Below are 13,771 nucleotides of genomic sequence, written 5' to 3'. Positions count from 1 at the left end.
CTGGAACTGCACTTCAATTACTAGCAGACCCCAAACCTAAACAGGCAGTTTATTTGGGCGCAAGAAGGATAGGTGGGTGGTTTGTGAAATAACCAGTTTCCTTCAACACTCTGCTAGTGGTATAGAAAGGGAGGCACATCGCATTGGTGGGATCCGCACATATTAGGTGGGATCATCTCAAGATTAGTGACAACGCCGGGATTGTTGCATATTAATTGGTGGCAAGTCCTGGGTTCGTCGCAAGTAGAATGTGTCCTTTTATTTAAAATGCATCTCTGGGTTATTTGTGGGGCATAGGAATTCATTCATATATTTTTTTCAAAATATAGTCCGGCCCTCCACAAGGGCTGAGGGACAGTAGACTGGCCCCCTGCTGAAAAAGTTTGCTGACCCCTGGTCCAGTCCCTGTGTTCGTGGGATTGTGCTACTGCGCATGTGCCCCACGGACAACCGTTGGGACTTGGAACGCAGAGCGCTCGCCAGCACTCGCCCTCGCTCACTCACGCGTGCACGCGCTCCCCTCTCTCATCACCACCCGGCTCAGGTCTCGAGTGGGGGACGCTTTTCCGTACCTCTGAGGGGGGAAGAGGAGGTTGAGTGACACTTACGCCTGTCTCCGAGTGATAAGGCGGTGCATGGGAGTCGCCATCTTAGCCACCAGCCGGGCTCTAGTGCACGCTGCATGCTGGGAACGCCGTCCTCCCTTTATCCGCCCTATTGGACGAGCCGGGCTCAGGCAGCCTGCCGAGCAAACGCCGGGAGGGAGGAAGATGAGGGCGGTACCATTAGGTGCAGGGCGGTGGGCGGCGAATACGGTCTCACTTCTCCTCCTCTCCCCCCACCCCGCGTCTTCCGCTCTTCGCTATACGGAGCCGGACCTGCTTTACAGCCCTTTTCTCCCAGCGTCCCTTCTCAATCTCGAAATGACGGCTGCAAGTTATGTTCTTGGCGCTCTCCGGTTTCTAAAAGACATGGGTTGGGCCACTTTCGTTCTCCCTTATGTTAAGAACTCCCTGCTAGTGGAAATCTAGCACAGCAGGGAGGACCCGAAGTAGTCCACATATGTTCTAGCACCCGTTAATTTAACGGGCTTCATGATACTTGTGTGTGTATAGGGCAATGATTACATAGTTATTGTTTCTTCAGTTGTTGTTGTTGTTGTTGTAACATTTATATCCCCACCTTTTCTCCAAGGAGCTCAAGGTGTTGAATATCCTCCTCCTCCATTTTATCCTCACATCCTGTGAGGTAGGTTAGGTTGAGAGACTGTGATTGGCCCAAGTTTACCCAGCTTCATGGCTCAAGTAGGCGTTTGAACATTGGTCTCCCAGGTCTTCATTCAACACGTTAACCACTACACCACACAGGTTCCTAGTAGATCTGTTTTGGCAAATCAACTGTATTATCTTCTTTTACATGCCTCCCGAAATTTCTCTTTTCAAAAATTTGGGTAAGTAAAGCCAGGACTTATAACTCTGTTGTGTTTTCATATTTGTTCACTGCTGTTCATAAAGTACTTTCTAACCAGGCATGCTAACTAGCTAGAAATATACAACAGTGGCTTCCAAATGGAACTCTGCCCACCCAATTCTTGCATTATGTATGGAGTGACTTTTTATCCTCCCTGAAGGGAGGCTTTGGAATGATAGAAACAGCTGGTGAGAGAAAATGGGAACAACTATTCAGAGACGATCTGTAACCATCAGGTGGAATATTTTCTTCACAGAGTTAGCATTGCTTTGGTGCTGCCTAGGAATACCATGGCCAATTGCATTTTGCAATTTTCAGTTGGAATACATGATTATGCCTTCAAAAAGTTATATATATCTATATAGCTTATTGATATAGCTTATGGGATATCAATGGACTCCTATATGGCCACTGTAGGTGGGAAACTGCTGGCACAGATGGGATCTTCGGTCTGATCTGGGGAGGCAGTTATTATGTTCTTAATAACTGACAGGCCCTACTTCTCCCCCTCTGACTCAACAAATTACAAGCGGTGACCCAGTTTACCTTTTCCCTTGTAAGGTACAGGAGGAGAGAGAAGCTAAGCCAGACTTTAAATAGCCACATCCCTGATTGCTTTTGATGAACAAACAAATTGCCTCCAGGTAACAAGTCATGTAAGTTTTTGTAAACTAAAAATGGGAGTTTGTTCAGGTCACTGATGCATCCCAAGAACTGCTTCCTTCCACGCATCCAGTAAATCAACACTTTGGCTCCTACACTTTGTTCCTTGCAATGACAGTGATTCTTCAGTGAAATTTGGGTATGTGGTTGCCAGATTTTAATCCTTTGAATATTCTGAGGCAGCGATACTGGCTGCGGCCTCTGTGTCACTCCCTTTGTTGCTTGCCTTATTGTGCCATACTTTGCCACATTCATGAAGTCGCTTCTTACATGTAACAAAGTGTGCTTAAGGTGTCACAGGAATCTGCTGCAGTTCCTGCAGCTGACTAAGATGAATGCTCCTGTTGAATTATTATTATTATTATTATTATTATTATTATTATTATTATTAATAGTAATAATAATAAAGCCCAAAGTGCATGCAATGGTACCCATTACTGACAATTTGTAATTGAATGGACTCATTCAAGAACATAACTTTGAGGCTACTTACCCACTCTTCCTCGTCATATTCTGAATGGTGAGGTATAGAATCTTGTCTCTTGATTTGGGATGGATGCTCCTGATTCGACTGGTCCCCACTCTCTTCAGCATTGTTCCTTGGCACAGTTGGTTTTTTTAGGACACAACCTGGGCGGGCTGTGTATAGAGCTAAAAGGGCACTTCTGATCAGCTGGTCCTTAAATGCATGTACAAATAACTCTGTCTAGAATTAAAATGAGTGTGCAGTCAGTAATAAGCAGGCAACGTACATCTAATCTACAGCATAGCCTATAGTTGCCACAATGGCACCAAAGACTAGGTGAGGAAATGTATTTTGTTATCTATGTTTATCAACTTCTGTTAGTGCAAGGGTATGCGAAGTTTTTGAAAACAATGAAGTTTTGTGGCAACTTAAGAGACACAAATTCTCTCAACATTTGTAATGCCCCTAAGGGAGCTGCAGAAAATAGCATCCCAATTTGCAAGGGGACACATGGTCCTGAGAAGTTGGTGTGTGTGTGTGTGTGTGTGTGTGTGTATCTTTGTATGTATAAGGCCTAGTAACTGCAGCAGCAGATGGGACCCAGAATTCAAAAATTTAGGCAACACCTGGTTAAGCAACAACCAGCACAGGAGAGCCAATAGACAACTTGTGACAATCTTGTTGCCTGCTGTGATTCCATTATTAGCTAATTTCAAAGCATGATAACAGGCAATGGTCCATGTTGACTGATGATGGCAAGTTTACAGTTCAAGTGATCACATAATTATCAAATGAATAATGTAATGTTTCGCCCCTAGGCAAGCCTTTGTTCAATTAAAAGGTGCCTATTCCGAACAACTCTCTAAATTTCACATTCATCTCAGCAGAATTACACACAAAAACCATTTAACCAGGACACCTTCCTTCCTTCCTTCCTTCCTTCCTTCCTTCCTTCCTTCCTTCCTTCCTTCCTTCCTTCCTATTAAGTCTCATGTATTTTTCTTGTATCAATTCAATCAACTGCTAGCACTCATCCTTCTCCTTGTAGACATATCCATAGTGTGTACTAGAGACATCTGATTCAATTATTACAGTACAAATGTGACACAAATCTCAATTTAGAAGAACATCACATTATTATTTTTAAAAAACCCCAATGAATTCCATTATAGGCACCAAAGTAAAAGAGTACACCAAATATCTCTGCATTCCTCCCCCTAAAATATAGGCCAAAAACAGGGTAAATCTGAGTGATAGCAAGTGCCATTTTTCATTGCTATAGCAGGAAAAACCTGTGAATAAGTTATCTATATTGGTTAAAAACAAAATAGATTTGGGATGTACTTTGAAAACCATGAATCCTTGCAAGTTGTGAACAGAGACTCTCCAACCCAGGAAGAGGAGTTTTATAATGTAATAGTTTTTGTTAGCTGCAGATTTCACAGAGAACATGTAAAAAGATAGATGGGCTACATGGCGTAGTCCCACCTACCCTGTTCTGTCTCACTTCACCTCTTTCTTTCTTTCTTTCTTTCTTTCTTTCTTTCTTTCTTTCTTTCTTTCTTTCTTTCTTTCTCGCTCTCTCTCTCCCCCACTCCTTACTCCTCTCCTTGCCACCTACATGAAATTAGGCGAAGGGCCAAAGGTTGTGCACGGCTGGTGTAAAATAGATAAGAATAGGAAAAATTTACTTTTGTGGAGTTTTCTACAAACATTTTATGATGAAGAGTAGGATATCCATTTCAACAAAAGAAATGAATAAACAAAATTTAGACAGACCTTCCTAGTTCAAACAATGATACCTACTTTTATTCCCTGTGTATAAAAATCACATTTTTTAAAACAACAACAATTCAGAATGGAGTAAAAACCAAAAAGAACATGATTTTCCTATGGCAGTAGCCTGAAGCTTATAACCACCAAAATAACCTAAGATTTCCTCATCTCAGGGAAGTCAGCTTATGCAGATAGAGATAGTAGCTACAAATTTGGTGAGTTCTGTCTAGTTGTCACTGCAGGGACCATTTTTGAATCTTACCGTTTCTGAAATCATCTTTAAGGAATTCTTCAAGCTGTCTGGCAAATGCTGCCTTGCAGAATTAAGCAGCAGGTCTGCATGGCTTGATATGAGAGGCTGCAGATGATTGATGCTACTAAGAACTTCTTTTGCCTTGGCTGTGTTTTCAGGTGAATAGTAAATACATTGGTACCCAGTACTGCAGAAGGAAATAAAGATACTATTTTTTAAAAAAAACAACACACACCTGAAAGTCAAAACCTTTTTTTTCCTTTTTAACTTTTAAAGGCCAAGTAGATACTCATCATCAGTATGTGAAGACTCTCAGAATTCTACAATTATTAAGGAAAGGTGCTCTAAAGTTGACTACAACACCTTTATGGGCACTATTTGGAAATCCAACTGGCTAAAGGCTAGGAAACAGACCTTGCTGGCATAGTAAGAGATGGTAACCTTTTCTTTGATGAACGCTTCAGGCACTGCTGCTGAAACTAATTATTCCCTGAAGCTCTTTGAATGAACTGCTGTACCATAAAAAAAGGAAAGAAAGCAGACATGTTCCCATTCCTACAATTCTAAAGAAAATAAAAGCTTATATAATCTCCAGTGGCACACTTGACAATCCATAATGAGCCTAAGTAAAAAAAAAAACTCACTACCTTCCCCCCATCTGTGCAATTACATTTTTAAAAATATTTTTTATAAGTATCCTAAAGTTAATTATTATTAATCAGCCACAGTATGATTTTATCCTCACCACTGTTGGGTCTATGAAATGTTGTTATTTTTGCTATCATTGTTGCACAGTAGCAATAAAAAGACAGGTCTCTGCCTTGAGGAGGCTATGAACTAAAATTCAGTACAGGGGAAGCAGCAGCAGGAGGTGGTGGTGGTAGATGTGGGGAATTTCGGAATGTAGGCTTATTTTTGCTAGGAGATGCTAAGGCATGCTACTGGAAAGAGACTAAGAGCAATCAAAAAGACGACATGACTAATCAGGAAGATCACACGGCTAAAATTCAGGCAAATACCTTACCAAGTCTCTTACACAAGAGCCACCCCTAACTCTGTCTCAGTCTGCTGGGGAGAAGTAATAGGATTGATCCAGAAGTGCTGCTGTTCTGCAAACAGAGCTAATAGAAGATGCAAAGCTCAAGCACACATCTTGAGGCACTGTGCAAGTGGCTTGTTTTAGGAGATGCATACTGTGGGGTTTAGGTTCTTTTTTCTCAAGTAATGATATTGTGCTATGCTGGGAAAAGAGCTTCCTCTTGCAGAAGAGCATCTCTGCATACAACCCAGTAAGTACACACTGAGTCCCAAACATCTTGATTAAAGGAGAAATGCTTTCATTGGTCACTTCGTGCACCAAGTTATTCAGAACAAAATAGTTTTGCACTGCCCAACATTTGCTAAATGGCACAGCCCTGGAATGTCATGTTTATGGGAAAACAAGGAAGAGATATGGGAAGAAGCAGGGTATTATATGGTATGTTGAAAAGTGAGAAGCAAGAGGTTTGTACTGAACTACAAGCCACAAAAAGCCCAGTTTCAAATTTTAATTTTGCACTTAAAATAACAACCGGTTTAAGGAGATGTAAACTTGCCTTGTGATCTTCAGGATTATCTCTGGCCAATGACATTTTTAAACAATAAAACAGCAAATTATGTCCGTTTCTTATTAGCCATTGTTTATTAAAATATACTTCCATGACCCTGAGCTTTGAAAAACTGTGTTCACCACTCAGGGACCCTAAGTCTGGCACTCCAGGAAGTCACTTGAGTCACTTGCCCCTAAATCTGAACCTGGCAATAATATTAACAGGAAAGGACTGGTAGCAATTTTTCTTCATTAATCACATAGATGTTTCCAGATGGGTAAATCTGTGGCACTATAATTGCTTATGCCATACATTAATAAGATTGCCACCAGTGATTACCAGAAGTGCTGGTCCTTGCAAATTTGTTTGTGACTGGACTTAACTGCCAGGCGTCCTTTACCTTTACCTTTATGTGTGCTATTGTATCAGGTAGTAACCCTCAATTATGTGTGCAGTGGAATTTCCTGGGCATCTCAGATGTTAACACCCCCATTCACAACCCTAGTTGTAACTATTGCTAATCACTACTGCACTGCATATCCAAGTACAAAATGTTGTCTAACTTTGATGAAAAGTTGTTGCTTCTAGAATATCTTAGTTAAGAATTCATATTTTCCAAGCTACCATGGCAGAGCGAGTACACCCTGACACACCCCAGCACAATTTCTTGCATTGGTTTGATGGCACATGTTTTGGAGTCCTACAGCCTACAGAGTGACACAGCAGGCAATCAGATAAGGTCTTCAGAATATTAACAAAGACTTTTAGAGAGACCAGCCATGTTAATTTGTTACCATATGCCAAACTAGGGTTTTACCAAAACCATGCAAATTTGCTGGCTTCTGGAGAGGAGCTCACACCTGATGCTTTGCTCCTCCCCAGTCATTTTAACTTACTGTGGGGCAGCAGTGAAGCCAAGGTTTAGCTTAGCTTAGCACATTATCTAAACCAGGGCTCTTGGTTCAGCTTCCTCCAGACGAACCATCAACTGTAACCAAGACCAAACCTTAGCTTTGGATTGTGTTTAAGGAGGAGACATTAAACCATGATTCTAGGTTCAGGCAAAATGCTAAGCCAAACCTTACCTTAGCTACCATGCCATGCTGAAGTAAAAGGACTGAGAAAGAGCAAAGCAGCTGTGATCTTTCCCTGGGAGTCAGTACATTTGCCCTAAGCTTTGTTTTGGCTTAGCGTCACATGTGAATGTGGTCACTGTGGTGATTTTTTAACAGAAAAAAACACCTCTGTATATTCTCTCTGCACCACACTTTCTCTCTCTCTCTCTCTCTCTCTCTCTCTCTCTCTCTCTCTCTCTCTCTCTCACACACACACACACACACACACACACACTGATGTAGGACTTGTGAAATCATTGTAAAAGTCATTTCTGTTATCACCCTTAGATAGAGACAATGTCAAAGCACAGAGCTGCATAACTTGTAACAGAATCTGAATAAGTGTTATAGTGTTACTGAGTAACCTTCCCCTAAATTTTTTCCCTAAATATATTAAGAACCGAAGGAAGTTAAACGCCTGGTGTTTAATGATAACATACTATAATTCCATTCCTGCTGTTATGTGAGTAATTCTTGCAAATGATTTCAAATTGTTACCATCTGGAATTGGGGTAAAGTGTTTCACAATAATTTTTGGTGCGACGCAATTCAGGAAATAAGCTATGCATAGAAAAGATCATCCCTTCTAGAATATACCTCACATGCTGTATTATGCATTAACCCTCTCCTTGACACCTTCCCCCAACAAACTGTGTGCAGCATTGCAAAGGGGGCCACACTGTGACTGACAATCAGGAGCATGGTTTAGCAGTCATCAGGATAAGGCTGGCAAAGCAGTAAAGTGATGATGGACAGCTCAGCAAACTCCCGGGTTGCAAAGAATTGGACCTTCTACTCCTGTATGTGTCAGTCAGGGTTCTAACAAGAAAAATCCCAAGGGATTTCTCAGCTGGCGTATGGCCAAACTGGGAAGCGGAATGCAAATATTTAGGTTGCTAGGAAGTTATGATGTTGGGGTGGGGTGGGGGAAGAGACACAATGAGAAGCAAGCCAGCTGGTGGCAGATTAAGCCCACTAACAGCAGGGTGGGATCTAAGCAGCTACCTCAGTCCCTTGGGAAGTTCACAACCATTCTAGCCATTTGAAGCTGATACATAAGAGAGCACTATTAAAAACTGTACTGAGCATCTGCAGTGTGAGGAAGTTTTATTAGTGGCTTTCACAGCAACATACAACTGAGCCAACAACTGGGCATGAGGAAGTGGAGAGCTTTGAAAGAACTATCCTTTTGAAACCAATGCAAAGTACGACAGGACTTTGTGTTGAGCGACATGATCATAATAACCTAAAATAACCAAAGATTTCACAGAGGTATTCTGAAAGAGCAGGTGGTGGGGAGAGATCAGCAGCAAGAGAAGGTCAACCATGAACAGGCTGCAGTCATCAAGGAAGGAGATGACTAGAATATGGACATCAATTTTAACAGCTTATGCCGGGGGGGGGGGAGTAACCTTGTAGATGTTTAAAAGAAAGGACAGAATTTAGTCACCTCCTTGACATGTAAAGAGGAGAATACAGATGAAAGTCCTAAATGACCATGGCCTAAATGGTTGCATTTGTCACAGACAGATGAAAATATAGTGCTCCTGACATTAATGTAGAGAGGTGGTTTAGGGGTTATGAATTAATTTTCAGCTTCTCTGCTAATGTTTTCCATTATTGCTAACAGTGTTTTCAAACTCCCTGCTCAAAACGGTTATAAAGGAAGGAATCATCTACAGTGGTACCTCGGTTTATGAACACAATTGGTTCCGGAAGTCTGTTCATAAACCGAAGTGTTCATAAACCGAAGCAAACTTTCCCATTGAAAATAATGGAAAGAGGATTAATCCGTTCCACACGATGAAAAACACCCCCTAAAGCAGCAATTTAACAAAAAATTACTGTCTACCAAGAGGTTTCCTAGGCCTATGGAGGCCTCCACGGAGGCATCGGAGCGTCCGCGACTGGGATGCAACCACGGAAGCGCTCTGATGCCTCCACGGAGGCAAACTGCGCAGAAAGAAGCCTTTCCCTGATGCAAGTGCCCTGCGCTGCAGCCGCGTCTGTCAAGGCGGCTGAGTAAAGCACGGGAAACCGGGGGGGGTCCCCTTTGGAAGCTCTTACCGCGCGTTTAGAAAAGGGCTCCCAGCAGCAGCAGCAGTGAGAGGCTTGGCGAGTCGTTTCGCTGCACCGCGGTGGCGGCGCTCGCAGCTCTCCTTCCCTCTCTCCGCGGTGCCGGCCGGGCGACCTTCCTGAAGCCTCCTCAGAGCAGCCGCCGCCGCCACCAGACGCCAGGACTGGCCGGGGTGGCTCGCGGTTGGAGCGTCTGGCTTTGGTTGGAGCGGCGGCGGCGATGGCGGCTTCTCTCAACCGCAAGCCTCTCCACTCCGCAGGGGCGCAATGGTGAAGGCCCGGCCTCGCTTCTCTTGACCCCTCCGCGAGGCCGGGCCTTCGCCGTCACGCTCCTGCGACGTCTCTCCAACTTCGCCGTCGCTCTCCTGCAGCAGGGCTCAAGAGAAGCGGACAGCAGGGCTCGCGGAGGGCTCAAGAGAAGCGGACCTTCGCGCTCCTGCGACGCCTCTCCACAGGAGTGCTACGGCGAAGGTGGAGAGGCGTCGCAGGAGCGCGACGCGAAAGCCCGCTTCTCTTGAGCTGGCCTCATGGAGGGCTCAAGAGAAGCGGACCTTCGTGCTCCTGCGACGCGGAGAGAGGGAAGGAGAGCTGCGAGCGCCGCCACCGCCGTGCAGCGAAACAACTCGCCAAGCCTCTCACTGCTGCTGCTGCTGCTGCTGCTGCTGGGAGCCCTTTTCTAAACGCGCGGTAAGAGCTTCCCAAGGGAACCCCCCCCCGGTTTCCCGCGCTTTACTCAGCCGCCTTGACTGAGACGCGGCCGCAGTGCAGGGCACTTGCATCGGGGAAAGGCTTCTTTCTGCGCAGTTTGCCTCCGTGAAGGCATCAGAGCGCTTCCGTGGCTGCGTCCCAGTCGCGGACGCTCCGATGCCTCCGTGGAGGCCTTCATGGGCCTCGGAAACCTCGGGTTACTTACTTCCGGGTTTCGATGGTTCGTAAACCGAAAGTTCGTAACCCGAGGTGTTCGTAAACCGAGGTACCACTGTACTGAGAAATTTTAAGGAGCAACTTACATTAAAATTAGGGTTGGCAAGTATTTGAAGAACATTAAGTTAGTTATCTGCCCTTTAGCTACCTAACTGGTTAAACTGAAATAAATATGTATCACAACTACTGGTGACCTTTGGGATACTGGAGGAAGGGTGCAATAACATTCAAAGAAAAAATAAACACCAACACTTACAGACCCAGTTCAGACTCCATTCCTGGCTAGCTGCTAAACCATCGTTCAGACACCCAGGAATGAGTGTTAGTCTCCCTCCCCTGCCCTCATATCCTGGTTTCCCTAGAATCGTAGCCTTAGGGCAAAGCGGTAGGGCAACAACATGTATTTTAATACATGTGTGTTCACCCCCCGCCCCCCACAGGTGAAGGAGGTCTGTTTTTGAGATGAAAAAAAGAGTGCATGGATGAGGGAGTCAACACACACACCTTTACCTTGCTGCATTTTGTAGCTTTAAGAAACTTTTACCCTGCCTGGCTCACATGTAATATTAGAGCAACTGCTCAGTTGTATTTTGTCCCAAAATGTTTTTTTTTTAATGGAATGACATCTGGGAAGAGAAAAAGAATACCTTTTCCTGCAAGTTCTGAAACTCACAATATCAATTAAATGGGCTTTCTAACCAGTGCTATTAAATTAAACAGGAATTAAATTAGGGCAAGCATATAAAGGAGAAAATATTGCTAATAGGATGAAAGCAATTTTAATAGCATCTTAATATTCAAACTGGAAATTAAAAAGAAGATTAATAGTAAATATTTTTAAAAGAACATTTGCTACGACCTAGGTGTCCAAGAGCGTTGACAGTCCTTCCCAGATTATCTGAGAAGAGAATCTCTTCCACTCTTTCTTTTTAGTATTTCACTTCAATTAGCATACAGAGAACAGCTGCTGCCTTTTAATCTATTCACATTATATTCTGTCTGACATCTCAAGGTGTTACTTCTTTATGCAATCCAGGCCTCAGAGAGGTAAACCAAAACATTTAAATTGTAAAAGCTGGATCGGGAAAATGCTATGTGGCCTCAAACCGTCTTGGGGCTGCTAAATAAACATGTCCATGCAAACATAAAGTTGTCATTGCCATGGTGAAATAATTTTCCTTATTTAGAATGAAATAGGTCTTTGAAGCTTGGTTCCACATTTCATGCATTAGTGCATCCACAAATCTGGCTCTTTTAGGACCGTTTTGTTTTTAAGAAATGAGAAGAGCCCTGCTAAGTCCATCCTTCTGATCCCACATTGGCCAACCAGATGCCAGTGAGAAGCTAACAAGCAGGACATGAGCACAATAGTGCTCTTCCCACTTGTGTTCCCAAGTAATTGGCATTCAGAGATACACTGCTTTCAACACCAGAATTAAAACATAGCTATCAGGACTAGCAGCCATTAATAGCCTTAAGTGCCCAATATTAGCCCTTTGAAAAGCACTTGACAAGAAGAAAGTAATGCAGAATTGAAAAGTAAAATTCAGGACATTGCTTTTCTCCCATTATTTCACCAAAGGGAAAAGAGCAAAAGGATAAGAAGAAAGCAAAGCTGTAGGTACAGGTGGTGGTATCTTCCATTAAGCAAATCCAAGAGATTGCAAGCTTTAAAACTTCATGGTTTGCTTAAATAAATTCTAATGCCTCCATCGGCCATCGCCAGAAACTGGTTTGACAAATCTTTTGCATTGTTCTACATTACATGTTCTACATACAAATATGCTACCACCACCACCCCTCAAGATTAAGTTTGAAAACAAATAATTTCAGTGTTATCAGCAACCATGTGTTACAATATAATCATCGATTCACTGTTAGAATCTATACTTTGAAAACAATTTATATTCAGGTACTGCAATGGTGACCTGAAGTAGTGGTACTTCACTGCTATTTAGGATACATGACTGAGCATAACAAGTGTTATTTAGCTAGCTACAGAAGCCAATTGCAGTTGCTATAACAATTGTAATAGCTGTTAGGAAACAGAAGCTAATTAAACCGATGATGTGCTACCATGAACAAAGATTCTCTTGAAGACTGCAGTCTGGAATTAATGACACACCTTTATTAATTACTATCAGTTTTGTTTGTTCATTTTAATTAGAATTTTCTGTTCCCAACTAGTCCTAAAGTAGTTATTATATGAATAACCACAATTGCCAACATGACAGCAAAAGTTGGTACTTTGAAATAAAATCTTTTACAATTTCACCCAGACCATGAAAGTATCATCCAGGCTAGCCCAACATTGTGTCCTCCATATATTTTGGACTACAGCTCCTGTTAGCAAACACGGCCCATGGTAAGGATTGATTACAGTTGTTGGAGAGCACCTAGCTGGCTATTTCTGTCCTAGGTGAACTGCTATTTGAACATAATCACTATGATCAAAAGTTAAGCACACAAAGTATTGCATAGGCAAAAGTTTGAGCTAGCCCAATAGATTTTGTTGCCTGAGGCAAAACAAAAACAAAAAGAAAAATAAAAGTGGCATCCTCCTATTCCCTTTACCAAAGCTGACCAGACTGGTAGGTGAATATGCAACATATGCAATAAGACCACATTTGAAGGCAGCTTCCTGGCACACACAGCTCTGTTCTTCAACACTTAACCACTGCTGCCTGCCCCTAAGGGTACCTAATGGTAAAACCAGCCCTAGCAGAGAGTGCCCTACATACTACAAAGCTGAAAGGGTTTGAAAGCAATATACCTAGTTAAATCTTTTCCTTTTCTTTTTAAAGATTAAATATGTTGGAGAGGCACATGTAACTCTGTAACCTCACTACCGGTATCTATTCTATCAATGGAAAATTGAATTTTGGTACTGTGGCTAAGATGCTGGAACTAGATGTCGCTGAGCAACTTGCTCTTTCTCATCTTCATTCAGTTACCCATCTGTAAAATGAGAATAATGGAGGTCTATATTTTGTGAGCACACATATGGCTATGTGCTCACTTTGTCCATTACTCATAGTACTGCAAATCTACAGTAAGCCTGAAAATTACAACTGTCATTAAATGTGATGGAAAAGCATTTAAGCAGCAAGACTGATAAACAGGAGGACCATATAATGTATAAAAGTTACGGTCAATATACTTACTTTCGCCTTTCTGCCTCAAATTTATTTAGTAGTTTCTGAAGACCACCATTTTTAAATCCCTGAAAATGTGCCGCAGGGGCTCCTACTGTGATGACATCATAAAGAGCATCTGCAACAGGAACAGATAAATATTGAGACTTGCATACAAATATATGTGATTGTACTAGGAGCCTCTGCTTATGACAGTAAGGTCCTTTATTTTGAAGCACTGTTCCGAGATGGCCTGTTCCATTTTGACACCTGCTCCCACCCTGTCCCCTGCTGAAGCCTCGTTG

The 13,771-nt window shown here is 42.7% G+C and overlaps 1 protein-coding gene across 15 annotated transcripts in view; it reads right to left on the bottom strand.

Annotated features, from left to right (window-relative positions):
• The window catches only part of INPP4B (inositol polyphosphate-4-phosphatase type II B), a 267,679-nt gene that overhangs the window by 57,949 nt on the left and 195,959 nt on the right, over positions 1–13,771 (bottom strand). For all 15 annotated transcript variants that reach the window (XR_015947735.1, XM_088660294.1, XM_088660300.1 and 12 more), the window contains 3 exons: positions 13,497–13,605; positions 4,638–4,815; positions 2,627–2,839 (listed from right to left, as the gene is read on the bottom strand). Coding sequence is in view for 14 of the 15 variants with exons in the window: in XM_088660294.1 (XP_088516420.1) it covers positions 2,627–2,839; positions 4,638–4,815; positions 13,497–13,605 (500 nt within the window). In the remaining variant the exon portion in view is untranslated. The remainder of the gene's footprint in view (positions 1–2,626; positions 2,840–4,637; positions 4,816–13,496; positions 13,606–13,771) is intronic.

The sequence above is a fragment of the Zootoca vivipara genome, chromosome Z1, assembly GCF_965207765.1.
Source record: "Zootoca vivipara chromosome Z1, rZooViv2.hap1.1, whole genome shotgun sequence".
NCBI classification, from domain to species: domain Eukaryota; kingdom Metazoa; phylum Chordata; class Lepidosauria; order Squamata; family Lacertidae; genus Zootoca; species Zootoca vivipara.
Note: the sequence above shows the minus strand (reverse complement) of the source record. Positions and strands in the feature narration are given on the sequence as shown.